This window comes from Tachysurus vachellii, chromosome 5 (genome assembly GCF_030014155.1).
Source record: "Tachysurus vachellii isolate PV-2020 chromosome 5, HZAU_Pvac_v1, whole genome shotgun sequence".
Lineage (NCBI taxonomy): Eukaryota > Metazoa > Chordata > Actinopteri > Siluriformes > Bagridae > Tachysurus > Tachysurus vachellii.
Window position 1 is genome coordinate 26143638 of NC_083464.1, and position 21733 is coordinate 26165370.

Genomic DNA, 21733 nt, shown 5'->3' on the forward strand with positions numbered 1-21733 from the left:
CCTTTCTGAATTTTTCACAATTTTAGTGACTTCCATAAATTTCCCTCTGCATGTTTACTATTCTCTTCTTTGCTTCTTTCATCTCTCTTCTTGTCTCTAACTATCTCTTCCTCTGTGTCTTTATCTCTGTTTTTCTCCCTGCCTCCTTCCCATTTTCTCATCGTCTCCCCCCGATCTCTCTCTCTCTCTCTCTCTGACATTCTCTAATGGTTGCTCTCGTCCGCTGTCCTTCTCTCTCCTCATTTATTCTCTCTCTGGCCGTCTCGTCACAACTCTCTCGTTCTTTTCATTACTTCCTATTTGTCCATAAATCTGTTTCCAGGGTTTATTTTTGTCTGTCTCTCTTATGCTTCTGCCTTTCTGTCATGATGTCTATCTCGTTCCTGCTTCCTGTTCCGTTTGCCTTTGCATGTCTTTCTTATTGTCTCTCTCTGGGGGAAGTGTAGATGCAGAGCGTGATGTATGAGCTCATGTCTGAGCTGAATGACCGCAGTGAGGATCTGGAGCGCCAGATGCTGAGCCTAGAGCAGCGAGTGGAGCAACTCACGGCAGGTTTCAGCGCTCTGCCTGCTCACCTATCAGCCACGCTGAACGCACAGCACGCCGCGCTCATCCGCTTGCTGCAGGAGCGAGACACCAAGACTCCCAGCCCCAACGTGCCCGCCCTCATCACACCCACTCCCAGTGCCAACAACCAGGCCTCAGAGGACAGCCCCAACACCAGCACATCCAACTGCTGAGAACCGAAGTCTCCGCCAAGCTGGAGAAAAGAAAAGTGTGTCTTAGAACAGTGTGGAGACTGAAAGAAAAAGGAGGAATCAGGTTCAGACGAGTGAAGAATGTTTGGGAAGAAAGTAACAAGTTGCACACAGATGAGAAGCTGCTGATGATGATGAGGGAGGTAGAGATAAGAGAGCGCAATTAAACTAGAAGCAAAATACTTTAAAGGAATCTGCACTAATTGGAGGAAAAAGTGTCTCTCCTTCCATCAGGAAATTAATCACCAAGGCTTAGGAGGCATTTTCTACCTGACTGCAAACCATATATTAATAAGCATCCCTTTAACAAGAACTCTAGTCGATACCAAGACAAATGGCAAGACATAAACACAGACACATGCCAGGCCTGACCTTACAATCCAAATGCAGGACACGGAATTAAGACCCAGCGCAAACACTGTGTCAAAGGCACACACACACACACACCACATACAACAATGCACTAAAATCCACAACACTGAACACTGCCAGATGGACCGTTTTTTTGTTTTTTTTTTCGAGGAGAATTCTCTCACTTCTGCACGGAATGAGAACTGCCATATTTTGTGGAAAGCCTATTCACACTGTTATCATGAATGTCTGCATTTAAAAACACACATACACACGAGCTCTTTTGCTCTTTATCTCTGTCCTGCACACACACACACACACACAAACATACCTTCTCTGAATATCTGCTACCAAAGTGCTGTCTATAAGGCAACGGGAACAAAGGACGTGGTCAAAGGGAGACGTGTACAAAAGTCCTCAAAATCTCACGTTACCATGCAGAAAGGACAAATAAATATAGAATCCAAACGGCATCTTTAACCACCTGGAAGACGAGACAGCCATTTGCAGCAAGGGGAAACCGAAGCCAATCAATACACATACACACAACACACACACACTTACACACTAAAACTAAACAGCTGCTCACGAGGGAATAAACTGTAAGAGTTGAGAAATGAGTCTTTCTTTGAGTGTAACTGAACCTGTGCTAATGGTGTGTGTTGGGAATAAGAGACTTTAGTGCTGACCCTCATTTCTACAGAGACCATTCTTTCTGAAAACTGTCTCATAGTGACATCCTGTGGCCGGAATACTGAATTACATCTGCTTGGAATTATTGAAAATGATGCTGTTAACTGAAACTAGCTTTGTATTGCTGTTTTTTTTGTTGTTTTTTTTTAATTCATTTATTACATTATTTATTGTTTATTTATTTTTTACCATTAACGATTACTAATGCAGTTATAGCGAATATTTACTACTAATATACTATGGCATCCTTCTCATTCATCATGACAGTAAATGGTCGCTGTATTAATACCGACTTTAATAATATTAACTATTGCTAAGGGATGTTTGGTTTGAGGTTGAAATTATTTTGTAATTTTATTTTACCAGAGAGAATTAATAAAGTATATATCTATATAACGTCTCAGTGGCTATGTTGCAGTCTCTTTCTCTTCTGCCATTCTTATGAGATGACTGACTGGATGTTTTATACAGTGCTGTGAAAAATTTTTCACCCCCCTACTAAAATTCCTGAAGATGTTTTTTGCTGCTTTAAGGAACTGCATGCAGTTACATTTTTTTGGTTTCTGCCATGCTATTCTGCCTTGGATCCCATGCTTACCCAGTGTTTTTTGGGGATGTGGTAGCCTAGTGGTTAAGGTGTTGGGCTACCAATCGGAAGGTTGTGAGTTCGATTCCTACGTCCACCAAGCTGCCACTGCTGGGCCCCTGAGCAAGGCCCTTAGCCCTCAATTGCTCCGTTGTATAAACAAATGAGATAAAATGTAAGTCGCTCTGGATGAGGGTGTCTGCTAAATGCTGTAAATGTAAATGTTTTTGTCTCATGGTGCTAGTTAACAAACAAACTGTTGTATGGAATGTACTGGAACAGTTAATGTTGTGTACTAACACACTTTGAAGCCAGTACCAATTCAGCTGACTAAAAGATCCTAAAAGGTTTTGCATGTGCTTGAATTTCTTGCTACTGTCACATACTGATAAATCTGGTAGAGCTCATCCTGCAGTCGGTCGTACATCCTGATGTGCTATGCATCATGTATGTCCTCAAATAGGCCTCTAGTCCTGTAGCTCAAAACGAATAGTCTAGTGTGGAGGCGGTGACGACACCTCTGTACCTCATCGTTCATCTAAACAAAGGTTTCAGACATAACTATGAGAAATTCAGACATCGGTTCAACTGATATAACAAGCTTTATTTGCACCATTTTACAGTGTGCAGTGATTGGCATATTTACTTCAAACCTGAACTCATGTGCTCTGATGCTCTGAACATAGCATCCTGCTTTTTCAAGACAGCTTTGGTGAGAAATCTTGCTATTTCTCCGTCTGTTTGGGCCATTTAGTAGTCATTTCACACTTCTGAGTGTCTTGCCTTTTATGGAGTTGTGTGAGTGAGACATACAGTATAGTGACACTTTATAACAGTGAAAGAAAAGGTTGAAGTTGATGATATTCTCTCTCTCTCTCTCATTTTCTACCGCTTATCCGAACTACCTCGGGTCACGGGGAGCCTGTGCCTATCTCAGGCGTCATCGGGCATCAAGGCAGGATACACCCTGGACGGAGTGCCAACCCATCGCAGGGCACACACACTCATTCACTCACGCAATCACACACTACAGACAATTTTCCAGAGGTGCCAATCAACCTACCATGCATGTCTTTGGACCGGGGGAGGAAACCAGAGTACCCGGAGGAAACCCCCGAGGCACGGGGAGAACATGCAAACTCCACACACACAAGGCGGAGGCGGGAATCGAACCCCCAACCCTGGAGGTGTGAGGCAAAACGTGCTAACCACTAAACCACCAGGCCCCCCCCGATGATATTCTGACTCTCATTTATGCTAATAAAAACATTTCAAAAGGTCAATCTATAAATCTAGAGGAAAACAAGATGTGCACTGTACCAGGTGATCATGCACCAAGAAAAACCTAATTACTTGAAGGTTGTTTTAAGCAGGGCCGGCCCTGGCCAATTTGCTGCCCTAGGCAATATTTCACCTGGTGCCCCTGGAATCACAGACAATTGTGTTCCGATCATTTTGTTCATAAACTTACACAGAAACAAACTGCACAGCTTTGTCCTGTTTTTCTTTATTTTGAAAATATTTTGGAAACACACACAAACTATATAAAAAAACTATATTACGGAGACCTTGCTTTCCTTGCCTTTCTTACAGCAATAAAAATATATATAATAAATATATAAATAAAATACTTCTCAGGTAATAAAATATATATACATATATATTAATAAAATTAATAATTTGGGCGCCCGGGCGCCCCTAGTGGCGGGCGGCGCCCTTAGCATTTGCCTATTCTGCCTATGCGCAGGGCCGGCCCTGGTTTTAAGTGTCTATGGCTGACCTGCAGGAGGTCTTGCACAGCGTTAGACAGAACCGATTCATAAGCCAGGTTTTATTCTCCAGAAAAAGAATACAAATACAAGAGTGAGGAGGTTTTATGGTATTCTTATTGTGATCCCTCTCTCAGCCCTAGTTTAATTATTTACTTACTTACTTTATATAGCAACCTTTAAAATATTTCAACCATTTTTTTTTCCTTGACAGAATATTCTACTGAATATCCTGATGCACAAATAAAATATCTACCGTTTCATAACACCCAAGACTTTCACACCTTTATGACCAGATGAAAACATGCTTAACCTTCTAAAAAAAATTAAATAATCTTAACAGCATTTCTGTATCCAGCTCTTCACATTCTGGCAGTGGATCATAATCTGCTGGTCAGTATGTTGGAGATTATAGATTATGGATCAGGCTGAAACCCTGGATAAAGCCTCTTGGGAGCTCCTTAAACTGTTAACAGCACATCTGTTCTACCCATCTGCAATTGTTCACATATAGACGGGTTAAAATACAAACAAGTAAAACGCCCTGAAATGAATAGCCTTAAGGATCTCACAAATTCTGTAGTGTCTTGCAGTTTCCTTTTCTCCATCATCATCATCATCATCGAGCTGCTTATATTTATAAACTGTTTTTAGGGTTTCATTCTCAATTTTTGTATGAGCAAGTATTTAAGTAATGAGTTTATTAGCAAGTGACCTCATTGGGTCTACTTAATGCGAGGAATCTGACAAATTACACATAGTATTCCTGAGATCACGGATCCTGATACCCTACAAATGGCTGGAATCTCATCACCTGAAATCCTCCGACTGCTGCTGATGGCTTCATACAGATATATGAGACTACTGTGGATGGCACCACATCATAACTAATGAAGATGGCTGCTGATGTTCTTCCTTATCCAGCCTTGGGACTGAAATTGCTACTGCAATCTCACCTGGCACTCCATCACTGAACAGATCATAACTTCAACAAAACAGATTTTAAGATAAAACTACAATGAATTCTGAAGTGTCTGACTTTCATATTCAAGTCATTAACTTGCTCAAAGGATTTGATCATGTTGCACAGATACAGAAGTGGAATGATGGAATAATCACAGATCCAGTGTCACCTGGATGGGATAATATTTTGGCGTCTGGATCCTCTCCAGGTTTCTTCCTCACGTCATATCAGACTACAGCCTCTGGGCTGTTCATATAAATATTTCAAAAACACTGCTCTAAAAAAGTCCACAGAATTGAGGACAAAAGATTAGTCGTGTTTCAAGATTTTCATACCTCTGGTTCTAAGGCAGCCCTGTGTTTCACACCAATGCTTTCTTGCTCTAAAAACGTTTAATAAAGAATAGCAAATTTTGGATTGGTCTAAAGTAGTTGTACATTTAGATAACAATAGTCAATATAATGAAAAAAAATTTTATTTAAAGGATTTAAAGTGAGAAACAGGTATGGCAGTCGTGTTATGATGAGGCCTTGATCCAGCACTACAGCCAGCTTTCAGCTCCATGCTGGAGCTTCTTCCCCCGGTCTACGTGACCTTTAACTTGAGGTGTGGGCTCATCTTGGGTACTGTAAAGCCGTTGGCCAATCCCATTTCTCTCCTTTCCTTTGGTCTCCCGTTTCCTTTGCAATCAGGTCAGGGAGCGATTAATGCTGCTTTCTCCTGAAAGAGCATCCTGCAGACAGAGACATGTTTATTAAAACTCGCTCTCGGTTCACAGAGTCACACAACAGGAGAGGGAAAAATCTGTATTTGTTTAAACACAGGGGGAAGCTGAAAATTGTAGACAGAATTAAACAGAGGAGACTATCGTTCAGCAAACATGCCACTGGTTTGACTGGGGTGTTCTCAGAAATATAGATATTAGAGTCTTAACCACCGCACAAACACTGCTGCTGGTTGATTTTTCCCAAAAAAGTATCTGAGTAAGATTTACATGAATGCACTTCTTCCAGTTCGTTACTGTTCCTCAGGTTACTTGAGGACAGACAAGTCTCAAATAGATTAAACAATATGTAGCTGTTCACGGGTGAAATTTTCACTAGAACTTGTGTCCGGTGTCAGAGCTTCGTACCAACATTCAGGGGTAAAGATGTACATTCCCTGACACCAAGGGCTTTGCTGTTTCTTAGAACCAAGATAAACTGCAATTTTTATTTCATACATTTCTAGATGAATAAAAAGACATAAGAAAATGACTGTCTTAAACTGCTTTAAGTAATAAAATGTAAATGTAAGTAAATGCAGATTTAATTAAAAAATGAGCAATAAATAGCTGTGGAATAAGAGCAATAACAATTCAGGAAGTGGTGTTAATATAATAGAATAATAATCTGATCAATGAAACTTCTGGTGTGTTCTTTTTTTGGTAAGGACATGCTCAGTAAGGGGGAAATAAGGAAATATATAAAAATGCTGAAGACCAGCTGGAAACTTCCATAGCCTGGTCTAGTCCTTTTCACACAAGATCGAAATATTGAGGTCCCTGTGAAGTGCCTTGAAACATGTAGACGGCTTGTGCTAAAACGGTAAGTCAGAGCAGAACATACTAATTGGCTCCGCCCCTTTTTCAATACCAAATAGCAATTTTAGCTAACCCCACAGTCCAGGTTAAACCAGTCTTCGCAGTTAGGACCATTGATGTGAGCCTGAGCAATAAAGATGCCATTTAATAACTTTCACACAAAATATTTATTCGTGCCGCACAGTGTAAAAAGCAGAAATGGGCGTCTCCGCCAATTGAAGGTAGCGTTCAGACACCGTCACTAAAATGGTAAAGGGACAATTAGAAAAATGTACATCACAGAGCTGTGCGCCGGCATAAAACACTTCCATCAAAGTGAATTAATTCAAGCCATTTCCTTCTTAACCAACTTACAAGTTGGAGAATAGAATATAATGCATGTGTTCAAACAGCCAGACACATTACCACGTTCTTTTGACAGAATTCGTCTGGCTCAACAGGCTCAAAATTTTGGCCAGGACACTAAAGCTTCTCCGCAGAATTTTTGTCCAATCAAATGCTCTTGAGAATCTGAAGTGAAGAATTTCAATGTCTATATTCTAAACTCATTGCTTTGGAGCACACTAGTATGTATATGATTTTATATAAACATCTCCTTAAGACATTTATTCTAAAATTCACAAAACCTCCATTGCGATATCTTGGGACTTCCAAAGCTGGAATTCACCCAAATATTAATTGTAAACAAGGGTAAAATGTGCTCAAATTTTTAGACACTACAAAGCACTCACTACGCACAGGCTGACACCAATCTCAAACTCGTTTGCTTTTTGTCATGAAAGCTGAACATAGTGCTCTACTGACATCCGTCTAAGACACAGCTGGAAAACTAACTAGGCTTCACAATGGCTTTAGTAGGACATTTAGCCACTTAGCTACACTTAAATAAGCAACCAAAAAAAGTCACCAGTACACATCACTAAACCTGAACTCTGAGATAAGCATCTTGATGCAAGTTACAGCAAATGATTGCGCGTGTTGAGGCGTTATACCTTCTGTGAGACGTGCTTTTCCTCCAGTGGGTTGGCACAGCACTGTGGAGCATCCTACACACAACACCACTGTCTGAGCATGGCTGAACACTGTGGTGATCTTATAGCAACCTGCAGGCACAGAGGACAAACAAGGCTCAGCACAGAATATCCTTAAAAAATAAGCTGCTTCAAAAGAAACCGTTCAACTGATTCGTGTTACCTGGACATTTGACGTCCATAAAGTAAGAGTTTGGACTCTGGACCAGCCGCTTCTTCTTATGCCGCCTCCTCTCCTCCTCTGCAGTCGGATGCAGCAAGTCTTTCGCCAACTACGAAATCAAGAATTAGAGAAGAGAAAGTGAATCACAGACGTGCAGTTTTACTTGGTTTGGTCTGACTCTTCAGGATTGTGTTATTCATGCTCTGCCATGCCAAGATGCTTTCTTAGTCAATAAGTAACATGCGATACATAAAAATAAAAAAGTAATTGGGTGCGAGTACTAGTAGTCTCCATTTTCATTTCACCCAAACAGAGCTGACGCAGTACATAGCGAAATGAAAGTATTTCTACTGGACCATCATGCTATAGCACAAACTACGGGATAGAAACCTTGCGAAAAACCCAGTTTCCTAAACCACAGTTTGATCTGAAGCCATAAGGTAAAGAACTTGAGAGCACAATATTCCTTTCCACACACAGGACTTCTGCTTGAGTTCTTTAAAGTGGACAGTTTGTCAGATATGAAGCAAAGACAAAGACCACACTCTCAAAATAACAAACAAGGCATCGTACAATGCAGCTGCAGCATGTTTTTATTGTACTTGCCTTGTCTGGGATGTGGTGGTTTAAAGAAGGCTACTGGTTTGCTTATAATCTGGAAACGAAGCGACTAAAACTCCTCAGAAATGTCATGCACCTCAGTGTGAGAGCCGGCATGAACTAGAGTGATGAGGAACCGTCGGACACTGATAGCAACGTCATTTCCGGTTTAATCCGAATCTAACGGTGAGAATTTAGACAATACGCTTCCTCATGGAAACCAGTCTGGGATTTAAATGTCACCATGAAGCGGTTAAATGTGTTAAATAAATTTTCTGGGGAAAGAAAAGTGTTCAATGTGCTGCCAGCTCGGCCATTTCAACAGCAGCTCTGTGCTTCAATGCTTTTTGTGAACTCGGCCCTGAACAACAGCCACACTACAGTTAGCGCAACAGTAATAAAGCGAAATAGTGGACTTAAACATTTCATGTTTCGTAAACCCTACTGTAAAATACATGATAGAGATAAAGACAAATGACTTGTTAATTCTGCTGAAGCTATGCTAAGCTACGATCAACTAAGCCATGATAAACTATGCTAAGCTAAGCCATGATAAACTATGCTAAACTAAGCCATGATAAACTATGCTAAGCTAAGCCATGATAAACTATGCTAAGCTAAGCCATGATAAACTATGCTAAGCTAAGCCATGATAAACTACGCTAAGCTAAGCCATGATAAACTATGCTAAGATAAACTATGCTAAGCTAAGACATGATAAACTAAACTAAGCCATGATAAACTACGCTAAGCTAAGCCATGATAAACTATGCTAAGCTAAACAGCTAATCTCGCTAACACAAAGCGATGCACGGTTTAAGCGACTCAACGCATCGTGTCGAATGTCTGAAAAGTTCAGCAAATATATCGACAACAACATAGAACTCATTTTTGTCGTCGCTAGGAAACTCATCCGTGCAAAGACAAAGCGGATTGTGTGCATTCGGTGCGAACTTCTCCCTCATGAACGCAGCCATGTTGTCGCTCATCAACTTCCGAGCATGTAAACTTTAATTTAAAGCTCATTTCGTCTATCGCATCTAAAGCAGAGAGAACATCGGAGAGAAACCCCAAACTACATGAACCGATCCGACGGAATATATCTGAAGTAAAGAGTCATTAAACTTTAAACTGGTGCCGTTGTTTAATTTCGCACTTACAGGCATGTTGTTGGCGTGTGAGGCCGCGGTGAAAAGGGGGGTCGGGCGGAAACAGGAAGCTCATATCGACGGGGCTGTAAGCGCAGGGGCCGGAAGTGCTCTTGCGGTCATTTTCAATTTAAAAGTCCCGAGAGTCTGTTTTAAAGTTCTTTAGGTTTAGAATGTTGTGCTTTGATTCTTTCTCTATCTAAACGATTATGGAGGTTCAAACAATGTTACTGATGTACAGAGTTAAAAAGAGGAAATATAGGGAAATAAAAACATGATTTCCTTTTTACTGCTTTTTAAAAAACTGGAAGCATGCTTTAGCAGAAAAAAAACACATTTTGATTTAGAGTGTGACTTAGATCAGCACATATTTCAGTTCGGTATTATGCATGAATTTCCGATGTCTACTTTAACTCTCTAAACGTGCATTTAAAAGCGCAAACGATACTCATAGTTTTTATTTGTTTTCCTAACACATTCCATACAGAACCAGACCAATCAGTGTATATAAAGGATACAAAGGTGAAGCTGAAAGGTCCCTCTAGTGGCAAACTGAGGTATACAATCTTAACCCCGCCCACTCCCAAGTTGCTCAATGGGGCAAGTTGTAATTCTTCATTTATTCATTCATTCATTCATCTTCTACCGCTTATCCGAACTACCTCGGGTCACGGGGAGCCTGTGCCTATCTCAGGCGTCATCAGGCATCAAGGCAGGATACACCCTGGACGGAGTGCTACAAAAATTATTTTAGGGAATATTGCTCATTTTGCATCCTCATTTTTGCAAGTTTATTTTCCTTTGGCTTTACTTTTATTTTTAATTGGACATAAACCAATGCACAATGTTTCACTTGCTAAAAACATAATACCCAGACTGTATGAACACACTGAACACTTATAATGTGTTGGTAAGGTTTGCCATTCATTCCTTTTTAAACAAACTCCACTGACATCAACGGGACTCCAGTGGAGAGAGTGTACAGTTTCCGGTACCTGGGTGTTCACATCACACTGGACCGGTCTTGGTCCTGTCACACCAACACCCTGGTGAAGAAGGCCCGGCAGCATCTGTACCATCTGAGATGCTTAAGGGACTTCAAACTACCCTCTCGGGTGCTAAAGACTTTCTACACCTGCACCATTGAGAGGGCTCGCCTGTCCTGCATGGTGCTGTTCCCAAACCAGCACCATGCAGGACAGGCGAGCCCTCCAGAGGGTGGTGCGGTCAGCTGAACATACCATCCACACCTAGCTCCCTGACCTGCAGGACATCTACAGCACGCGGTGCTGGACCAGATCCAGGAAGACTGTAAAGGATCTCAGCCATCCCAACAATGGACTCTTTTCTTTGTTGCGTTCAGTGAGATGCTTCCGCTCCTTGAAAGCAAATACAGAGAGAATGAGGAGAAGCTTCTTCCTGCAGGCCATTTGGATTTTAAACCAGGAAACACCCAGGATCGGGATCTAGATTTGGATCTAGTACTGTACCTCTCCCCTTCACTGTTTTTCTGCACACCTTTTTTGCACTGACACTTTAACTCTGGACTGTCACTTTAACTCTGGACTTGCACAGCACACTGCCACTTTATACACACCATACTGCACATGGACACTTTAAGGACAATAATTGAAACCACACGCATTTATGTATATTTATGTATATGTATATACATTATTTTTCACTTGTATTTTCATATTTTATATAGTTTTTTATATAGTTTATAATTTTTTTTTTATTTATCTACCTCCTTTTGGTTATATTTTTTATCCCAAATTGCATTCCTTATGTTTGAATACCGGACAAATGCAAAAAGCATTTCACTCTGTATGTATGTGTATGTGACAAATAAAATTTGATTTGATTTCATTTCATTTGACACAATGAGTGGAGAAAAATATAGAGCATGTCTCCATTCAGATGTATAAAAAGAGGTGTGATTGAGTCTAAACGTTGACATCAGCTACAGCTAAATTAGCATTTTTACACATTAATTAATCCTGCTTGCCACTTTGATTTATAGCCAATGCAGCAATTCAGATTTTAAAATTGTATACAGAAAATTAAAAAAAAAAATCTTTTAAGTGTTTAAAGTAATAAAAAGTAATAATAAAAAAAAACACAGATTTGACAGAGATTAATATTAAACATTTTCACTTCCTAGATCTTTTGTACTGCGCATGCGCTACAGGGACTCACGGTTAATAAGTGAGGTAACAGCGACCCCTGGCGGTACATTCCTTTTCAGTCCAAATCTGTGCTCTCCCTCTAATGGAGCGCGTGCCTCCTCCTCTCTACGTAAGCCTACGGGAACTCGGTAAAGAAGAAGTTTGGAAGAAAAACGTTGCCGTTGTACGTGTATACATGGATATGGCCTCCAGTTGAAGAAGAAAAACTGGCGAAATGCCGACGAATCTTGATCTAAACTAAACTAAAAGAGAAACAAGAATCGAGTCTGTGACTTTTTTTTTGTTTCGTTTTAATGCAAAGTTTTAGCTGGAAGAACAGAAGTAAATAAGAGAAACGGAATTTACCGGTGAGGTTATTTTTTTCCCCCCTAAACAGGACATAACACTAAATGGACGTTAAGCTGATCCTAGGATAGTCTCGTGTGTGTGGAGTGAGAAAAGGGAAGAGCCAAAAAAAAAAAAAAAGTTTTCAACCTCAACAAATATTCTGGACAAAGAACTATGGCAAAGAAATACGACTTCCTCTTTAAACTGCTGCTGATTGGTGATAGCGGGGTGGGGAAAACATGTCTGATCATCCGTTTTGCAGAGGATAACTTTAATTCAACATACATATCAACTATTGGTGAGTATGGAAAATGAAGAGCTCTTGGTTTTTAATGCATGCAAAAGATTGTGCATGGTCGTGAGTGCACGTTTTGTGGAGAAACGAGTTCACTATCCGGTTTAATGTTCATGTCAGCACTAGTCCTGTCACCTCAATACATCATTCCTTATTGTCAGAACTGCATGGCCGAGCGCGCGCGTGCTGTTTGGCTTCTCTGCTTATCACCCATCTCTACATTGATCTCTACTTCATTTTTGTTCACTTTCCTTTTTTACTTACAAACGATAGAACACATTCCTTTATTAAATCTAACTTCTGTTCATTGATCTCTGCAGAGTTTCTGTCTCACGCGCGCGCACACATTAACACAGACAGGGATTTATTTTATTGCCATTTGATATCACGTGCAATATAAAGCAGGTTTAGTTTTGAATAGAATGCAAGCAGTGTTTTTGCTGTCAATTTTCTTCCACCGACAAAGCCGAGATGTCGGTGCATCCCAATAGTGTATTCATCTCTTCTCTTTGCAGATCATAGCAAGCATCATTTGGACAAACAAAGCAGAGTAGAACCAAAGAATGCATGAAAACGAAAGTACAGCATTCCATTATACAGTCCCCTCTGAAAGTATTAGAACCGAAAGGCCTATTTTTGTTTTTGTTATACTCCTTCTTATAACTTTATGAGACCAAAGATGAGTATGAGACAGTAGAGATGACAAGGTGACTCTTATTGCCCAGGTTTAACCTGTTAGATTGATTGTTTTAAAGAGTTAATAGGCCTGAACAATTAATAGCTCTAAAAGGTTCTGCCTATAAAGAATACATTTGTTCAAAAGGACGAACCAACATGAAGAGCAAAGAGCTGACTACGGGGGAAAAGGCAAGGCATTTTGAAGCTGAAAAAAGGAGGGAAGATCAATCATTAGCACAAGGAGGGAGAATACAACCATTTGAAATGACCTGAAAAAGAATGAAACCACTGGTGTAGTAACAAACAGACATCAAACATATCAGCCAAGAAAAATAACAGATGTGAGAGCTGTGAAGAAAAACCCAGAAACAACAGTCAGTGCCCAACATCCTCCACAGAACAGGGGTGAAGGTCTCACAATCCACTGTTTAAAAAGTTTGAGAACAGAAATATAGAGACCGTACTATAAGATGCAAACCACCTCTCATGGATCAGAAGATCAGATTGGAACTCACAAAGAAATACAGAGATTAGCCACAAAAAGGTTGAAATGAAGATGAACCTCGAGCGGTGGAAAGTCCAAAGTGCAGAAAATGAACGAATCTGCTCATGATCCAAAACTTTTGAGCTCATCTGTGAAGCACTTTGGAGGTAGAGTCATGGCTTGGGGCTTACAAGGCTGCGTCTGGGACAGTTTTACTAATCTTTAGTGATGGTGGAACTGATGATCATCCCAGCAGAATAAATCCAAACGTTTACATAAACGTTCGGTCTGGCACTTTTCCAGAGAGATACATCCAATCTTAGTGGGAAGAACTTGCAGAAATTGTTGAAAACACAACCGAACAAAGGACTTCATCAAAAACTGTAAGGCTTTAGTCTGGCCAAGTCAATCAACAGATCATAAACAAATTGAACTGCATTTCATCTCCAAAAGAAGACAACGACATGACAAAACCAAAACAATTGAAAGACGCTGCAGTATGTTAGTAAAAGAAGAAAGCAGCAGTTTGGTGGGTCAGCTGCTTAATGCAATCATTGCACAAGCTATAATGTCACTGTTTATATGTCAAGGATTTCTCACCATATTTATTCAAATGTCAAAAAGATCCTTGTTTTCTATCCGTTTCCTTCCTTTTCCTCTCATCTTTTGAGATTGTTGCCTCCTATCCCACAGGAAGTTTCTTGGAAAACTTCCATAACCCAAATGAAGAAATTACAAGAGTTTTGTTATCAGAGAATCAAAAATTCTCTCTGTAAAGATTCACTTCCTTGATTGTCAAAAAAAAAAGTCCCTCTTTGCTGTTTGGGATTTAAGTCACAGCACATCCTTTCTTTTTGTAAACCCCTCTCTCTGTCTCTTCCTAACAGGTATTGACTTTAAAGTGAAGACCATTGAGGTCGAAGGGAAAAAAGTCAAGTTGCAAGTCTGGTAAGGTGGACTTTTCCCTTCCCAGTATGTTCTGAGCTCAGTGGGAAACGTGTGCTGTGAAAAACACACAGCGGAATTGGTTTAATCTCCAAAGCAGCATTGAGAGCAGTGATTATGAGAAGTTATGTGAAGTGAAGAAAACAGGAAAAGTTTGTTGTTTTCTTTCTTTCTTTCTTTCTTTCTTTTTTAAGCAGAAAGCGCTGGCTTCAATTCAGCCATAAAGATTGACAAACAAATAAACTGTCGTGAGGGGAAAAAGTTTCATTCGGCTCTGTAGTATTGCCAAGTTAAAAAAGTTTGAGACCTGGAAATAGTTCTACATGCTTTAACATTGCAATTGCTTGAATGTCGTTGTCTGTCAGCCATCCCCGGCTCATCTGCAGCTAGTTTAATAGGCAGCTGCTTGATTGCTGACTGGCATTATACAGGGATCATTTCTACCTGTACTGGCCTCTCTTCACTGGTTTCATTTTCATATTTATTTTAAGATTTAGTTCTTTAAACAGTCCATTCTAAACCTTTTCAAAGTCGATTTTCAGAGAGTGACCTCACTTTCTCATATCATTGCTCAAGGCTGATTTAACATTGGGTTTTTCCACACATGAAGACGTCTAAATATCCAGTCTTTATTCTTTGGCATATAACTATATGTGTACATAAGATCACTGCTGCACAAAATGTTTGGTGTACAGTATAACCATGTTCTCCCCGTGTCTCGGGGGTTTCCTCCGGGTACTCCGGTTTCCTCCCCCGGTCCTAGACATGCATGGTAGGTTGATTGGCATCTCTGGAAAATTGTCCGTAGTGTGTGATTGCGTGAGTGAATGAGTGTGTGTGTGTGCCCTGCGATGGGTTGGCACTCCGTCCAGGGTGTATCCTGCCTTGATGCCCCATGACGCCTGAGATAGGCACAGGCTCCCCGTGACCCGAGAATAGTTCGGATAAGCGGTAGAAAATGAGTGAGTGAGAAAGATCTTAATGCATTTCCCAGGAATTATCACAAACAATAATGTGTAAAAATAGGTTTTTAAATCCTTTTATAATGATATCAGGGTTCAGACAAGAATGCATTATTTAGCATTTATAGATAACGTTCTTGTTTGATCACTGCCCTAAACGATAAAATGTACTTTAAAGGTGCCCTGCCACACGTAATGAAATACGTTTTTATACGTATACGAATACGTTATCTATAAATGCTAAATAATTCCGAGGAGTTTGGTAAACCAAGATTAATTATGAAGCCATGTCAAAAATAACAGTAGAAAAAAAACTGTATGCTTAGGTTCTGCCATTCTAGTGTGGCATAGAAAGCCTGCAGGAAGACTCAGCTCGATTTGCGCCAGTTCTCATGAATATTCAAATGAGCCATGCTGCTTGGCTCCGATTGGCTAACCGCTAGGATATGAGCGCATGACTATTCATTCACCCAGCGCAATAAGTAGCCTAGGCTAGAGGAACTTTGTTTATAATCACCTTGAATTGCGGCAGAATGGCTTCTTCACAAGCCCCTTGACGTTCAGCCATCCTTGCTGTATAGGAAACTCACTGAGCTACACGAATTCTGGGGGCGTGGTCTCAAGTGGGAGAGCTCATGAATAGTAATGAGCTCAATCATTACGACGTCACACTGAGCAGCTTTTCCAACTGACCTGATTTCTCCCCTTATTTCTTTTAAGTGGCTAGAACTGACCGGGGAGGTAGCAGGTCGTTTTCACATTCACGACACAACACAAACACATATGGACCTAACACATATCAAAAAATACAAGTAAAAACGGTTTTGTGTGGAAGGGCACCTTTAAAGCTAAGAGAATTGGTGCTGATGAGAAATATACTGCACTTTAAACTGTGTGATCAATGTGCCACATATAAGTCATACTGTACCTGAAAGATGTTATTTGTGTCCATATAATGCCATACTTTGCTAGTTGTGGTCTGATTAAGTATCTCATGTGTTGATGTGTACTACCTGTATTTCCCAGGGACACAGCAGGGCAGGAGAGATTTAAGACCATCACTACAGCTTATTACAGAGGAGCAATGGTAACACACATGCACATGCACATGTACGGTACATATTTTGAATTCGGAAAGCTAAATAGAGGCAGCTTGACCTCTCAATCAGTAGTCCAGAGTCTTTGTCTTAGTCACCACTGCCTGAGTGCCTTAGTTGGCATGTTGAAAGCTGGAGTTGGAGTATATCACCTAGATATCATATAGATGGCTATTCCGCTTATATTTTAATCAGGATGAATTGTTTATTTAAAAACATGTTTCCTATGAATGAGCAATGCATTGCAAGCCCAGGGATAGCTGGTATAAGTGGGCTGTACTATGGCTAATCTTTCTGTCTGTTTAAAGAAAATTTAATTAAATTGTATACACTAATTACATCGGCTATGCTGTAGGGGTTAGAGACTGTAGCAGTGAGGAAAAGACACGAGGCAGAGATGGAGGTAGCAGAGACGAGGATGTTGAGGTTCTCTTTATGAGTGAAGAGGATGGACAGGATTAGGAACGAGCACATCAGAGGGACATCTCAGGCTGTTTTGGAGACAAAGTCAGAGGATAGATTGAGATGGTTTGGACATGTACAGAGGAGGGAGATGGTTATATTGGTAGAAGGATGTTGGGGATGGAGCTGTCAGGTAAGAGGTCGAGAGGAAGGCCAAAGAGGAGATGTACAGTATGGTTGTGTTGAATGAGGACATGAAGTTAATTGGTGTGAGAGTAGAAGATGCCGAGGATAGAGTTAGGTGGAAACAGGGGTCGCCACAGTGAATCATCTAACGGGAAAAGCCAAAAGTAGAAGAAGAAGACATTAATTACATTGGCTGATAACTCTTTATGTGCCACCTCCCTTTTCAAGAAATACCATAAGTTTGCTTCCATGATGATTAATTTACCGAGTAATCACATCAAGCTTGCACTGTGAGTCACAAGCTCACATATTATGCAATCGGTGACAAAAGGAAGCTGACTGTGTCGTCATTTCTTAGACTGAAAAGCAAAAGATTGTGCAAACCACCTGTATTGTGGAGTGATTTGGGTAATTAGGAGAGTAAAGAGAGTCCTTTTTTCCTTACAAGTTTTTATACAAGTCGTTTTCTATTTGTTTCACTGTTTAACAGGCATCATGTATTTTGTAAGACCCAATATTTCTTGTGAGGTAGAACATGTATAGTGAAGATTTACACAGGAAATGTGCAGTTGATGCCTCCAGTTCTTCCACAACCTCGCTGGGACAAAAAACAAACGTTGATGCAGCTCCCTATCTGTGTTTAAGTGTGTGTTTGCCTGTGTGTACAACTTTGACACATTTTATAATTATCCTTGATGAGACTTATTGATGATATAATATAATATAATGCATTGATCAGCCTTAATAGACTCTTTTATCTATCATGATGTCCTAATCATTTAATATCATATCATTTACGCTAAACAAAAAAAAGCATACAAAGTATAAACTACTGACAACTTATTCATTGATAATTAATTCATGCAACAGACATTTGTACTTCATTCTGTATTATTTTCTATGTCAGGGTATCATCCTTGTGTATGACATTACTGATGAGAAATCCTTTGAGAACATTCAAAACTGGATGAAGAGTATCAAAGAGGTAAGAGAGAAAGGGTTTGTGTTGCGTTTTAAATAAATACAGCGATGTAGTGACAATGATGTGGAAATACTGTTATCACAGGAGGCGGTGGGCAATAAAGGTTTGGCTTTCTGTTTCTTTTAAGTTGGTATCAGACTCTGTTGTGTAGTAATTCCGGTCTAACAGGAGGCCACATGTTCGAGCTTTACTGTTATGGGAGTGGTTTAATTAGTATGGCACAGAAACTCTGATCTGAAAGGCAAGGGATCTAAGCACACCTCCCTGCCTCTTGCTTTTCCAGAATGCGTCAGCTGGAGTGAGTCGAATGCTGCTGGGCAACAAGTGTGACATCGAAGCCAAGAGAAAGGTGTCTAAGGAGATAGGCGAGAATGTAAGTGGAGTGTGTGATGAGTCATTGATGGTTTAAGTTTAGATTCAGACACACCTGCTAACTGTTGTTTTTCCGAAAGCTCGCAAAAGACCATGGGATTCGGTTCTTCGAGACAAGTGCAAAGTCAAGCATTAATGTTGAGGAGGTAAGACGGGACATACCGTACAACTGATGAATTCATGCTGCCATGCTTTATTAACCAGAAATGAAGAAAGCTGTATTGTACTTTCAAGTCCATGTGAGTGAGTGTACAGGGTAATGCATTCTCATCCACAATTCTTCTCTCTGCAGTCCTTCATTGCTCTGGCTCGAGATATCTTGATAAAATCTAGCACGAAGCAGGTGAGTTTCTTACCCAAGTGTTTTCTGCACAACTCTTAGATTAGATTAGCAATTATCTGAACCAATTACATTTACAGCATTTGGCAGACGCCCTTATCCAGAGCAACTTACATTATCTCATTTTTATACAGCTGAGCAATTAAGAGTTAAGGGCCTTGCTCAGGGGCCCAACAGTGGCAGCTTGGTGGACCTGGGATCAACCTCACAACCTTCTGATTGGTGGCCCAACACCTTAACCACTAGGCTAATACAGGCCCCTTATTACAGTAACCAATTACAGTAGCTCAATTCCGACTATTCCGAGCTCAACCGTTGCTGATGCAAACATATACACAGACGGATTTCTGGTATTAAGTCGTTTTAAATCTCCAACCTCACTTATTAAAGTGATCAAGATACACAGCTTGGAATTTCTTTGGATATAAAATGTATTTTAGTATCTTTCGGGGTTAAATGTTAAATCTCTTGTATCTGCATTCAACTGGACTGTTTTAGTCGTAAAAAAAAGCAACAGTACTCAAATCTAGTTAATAATAAAACCAATTAAACCAATGCTAACAGTATTTCTGGACCAAAATTCTATAGTTGTTAAGTACAGTGTATACTGAGTGAGATTTTAATAAACAAACAAACTTTTGTAATGCAGGGGCTGTGGTTTTTAAGATCGGTGAAGGGTGAAGGGTAATAAAGGGCAAATGAAGGGTAACTGGTGCATGTAGAGCAAATAAAATAAAAAAACAAATTGGAAAGAGGCAGAGGATGACATCACCTCTAAATACCACTGACAATCCAGGTGAATACATTAATCATTAATATTTGTAGGCCACCTTTTTTTAAACTTTGCCATAGATTTTCTATTTCTACCGTAAGAATCAACACTGATGGTATGATGTAGATGATGGTGGTGGTACAGAGTCAAACATGCTGTAGGTTTTTATATGGATTGAGATCTGCTGATTGTGAAAGGCATAACATATATAAGTGAAATCATTTTTTATCATCATCAAACCATTCGGTGAGACCTACCATGCCTTGTGGGTGGGAAAGTTGTCTTCCTGGAAAAACACAGTTCCAATCACGATCGAATACAAATCCGTCTTAGACTAACATTGCTTTGTCACTATTGTGCCGTATTATTTAATACTTTGAGGTTCTGCCAGCTACCCTGTTGTTTTGTACAGTTAACAGAATACAGAGTACAGAATAATTCATATCATTCGACCCCTAATGTAGATTTGAATCCGTAATTCATTCCTGAACTATATTTATCTTTACTTGCCCCTTTTTTAGTTTAACTACAGAACCGAACACTTATCAGCACTGTTCGGAGTATACTATTGTATTGCAGTGTATAGTTCCGTCAGTCTAGCCCTGTCTCCTGCCTTGTGCCATTTGTGTAGAATGTCTACACTTTATGTAGAACTGTGTTAATGTATTTGGTTCTTAGTTCTTTGTTGATTTATGTAGCTCTGCATTCTGTGTAGCACCATGGCCTTGGACCAGCTATATGTGACCGTAAAAGTCTCTTGAAGTCTCTTGATTTTGAACACAACTTGGAGTATAAAGGGACACAGCACTGAGCCAGTTCAGGAAAGTGTTTAATGGAAGTTATTTTATTGTTTTTTGTTTTCCCCGCACAGGGCTCAGGTGGCCGTGAAGTCAAACTCACCAGCTCTACCCCGGAGAAAAAGCAATCCAAATGTCTTTTGTTGTAATTCACATCAGCGCACACCAACCATGCAGCAGTATTACACACAGATGAATTAAGTATAGAACCTTGTGGAAACTGATCAAAATGTATAAACTGAACTTCATGACAAAACCATACATAAGAGACATCTTTAGAATTTTGTAAAGATTTACTGTAACAGGTTTGTTAATATTATCATAACAGGTCTGTAGTCAGGTTTGAGTTATTATATATTTGCTTATTCTCAACTTTTATATTTCTGCTGGAGCTCATGTCGAGGTATTAGAATGCTTAGTTAAAATGATACTGTCTGTTCTACAGACAGTCCTCCCAGCTATGAGCTTTGGTGTGTTCAATATCAAAGGTGCCCCGATCGAAAGGTTTGGCCAAAGTGTTAAAAGTGCTTGTATTTCAGATAACAAATACACATCAAATTGTGCCAATCAAACAAAATGGCTCGAATGAGATGAACGAATAGTTTGTACACTTAGCCAAGGGTTTATTATTAATCCTGACTCACTAACCTCCCTCCAGCTGCACAAGGGGTGGAGGACACAACTTCCCTTTGTAGAAAGATTAGTATGGCTAAAGTACTCTTATACAGCCTTTTTCCCTTCAGCATATTTTAAATATGTATTTTATTGCTTCTGTTTATAAACGGCTTCATTTGGAATTTTCTTTGTTGCCTTGAAAAGGATCAAAGGAATTTTGGCAGGAATTAACAGGAAACATGAAGCGCAAGTTGATGAGGGAGCATAGGAAAATCCGTATTGAGAGGAATACAGAAAGGACATAATGAACTACAGAGTGATGGGAAAATGTTAGGTTGTATTTTTGTGAAAGTGTTTGTGAGAGAAATTGGTATTTAGAAAAGTGTTTTTTTTCGTTTTTTTTCTTTTCTTTTGCATATAAAGAAGCAGTGCACTGTGTAGTCTCATAACATCTCCAAACCCCAGGTGCCACACTTTGTTTCTGGATAGCTGCTTTTAAGCTTCTTTGAATAAACTGTGGAATATGCAAAGTACATCTGCAGCTGCTGTGTAAATTTTTATAGTTTATTCAAAGCATCTTAAAACTTTGAGTCTGGAAATCCTTCTATATTCCTAAAGTGTCTCCCTTTCGTATTTTGCTCTTAC

The 21733-nt window shown here is 39.9% G+C and overlaps 3 protein-coding genes across 3 annotated transcripts in view; 2 read left to right on the forward strand and 1 right to left on the reverse strand.

Annotated features, from left to right (window-relative positions):
- Positions 1-2073, forward strand: part of kcnn3 (potassium intermediate/small conductance calcium-activated channel, subfamily N, member 3) — a 76090-nt gene extending 74017 nt beyond the window's left edge. Inside the window, exon 10 of the mRNA XM_060870808.1 lies at positions 447-2073. Coding sequence (XP_060726791.1) covers positions 447-740 — 294 coding nt within the window. The 3' untranslated portion in view covers positions 741-2073. The remainder of the gene's footprint in view (positions 1-446) is intronic.
- A 3507-nt stretch (positions 2074-5580) lies between these two features.
- Positions 5581-9768, reverse strand: rps27.2 (ribosomal protein S27, isoform 2). Its single transcript, XM_060870809.1, has 4 exons — positions 9658-9768; positions 7898-8006; positions 7696-7806; positions 5581-5854 (listed from the first exon to the last, which is right to left on the reverse strand). The coding sequence occupies exons 1-4, from the start codon at positions 9661-9663 to the stop codon at positions 5826-5828; spliced, it is 255 nt and encodes an 84-aa protein (XP_060726792.1). The 5' UTR covers positions 9664-9768; the 3' UTR covers positions 5581-5825.
- A 2123-nt stretch (positions 9769-11891) lies between these two features.
- rab13 (RAB13, member RAS oncogene family) overlaps positions 11892-21733 on the forward strand; it is a 9945-nt gene continuing 103 nt past the window's right edge. The window contains exons 1-8 of the mRNA XM_060870810.1: positions 11892-12459; positions 14506-14566; positions 16552-16612; positions 18118-18195; positions 18476-18565; positions 18645-18710; positions 18857-18907; positions 20548-21733. The exon at positions 20548-21733 is cut by the window's right edge and continues 103 nt beyond it. Of these exons, the coding sequence (XP_060726793.1) occupies positions 12336-12459; positions 14506-14566; positions 16552-16612; positions 18118-18195; positions 18476-18565; positions 18645-18710; positions 18857-18907; positions 20548-20622 (606 nt within the window). The 5' untranslated portion in view covers positions 11892-12335 and the 3' untranslated portion in view covers positions 20623-21733. The remainder of the gene's footprint in view (positions 12460-14505; positions 14567-16551; positions 16613-18117; positions 18196-18475; positions 18566-18644; positions 18711-18856; positions 18908-20547) is intronic.

Bases quoted from the DNA above. Each gene is read 5' to 3' on its own strand.
- rps27.2 (XM_060870809.1), bottom strand. The intron at 7,807-7,897 runs GTAACACGAATC...CTGTGCCTGCAG, and splicing joins TATGGACGTCAAATGTCCAG to GTTGCTATAAGATCACCACA. The intron at 5,855-7,695 runs GTATAACGCCTC...CTCTGTCTGCAG, and splicing joins AAAAGCACGTCTCACAGAAG to GATGCTCTTTCAGGAGAAAG.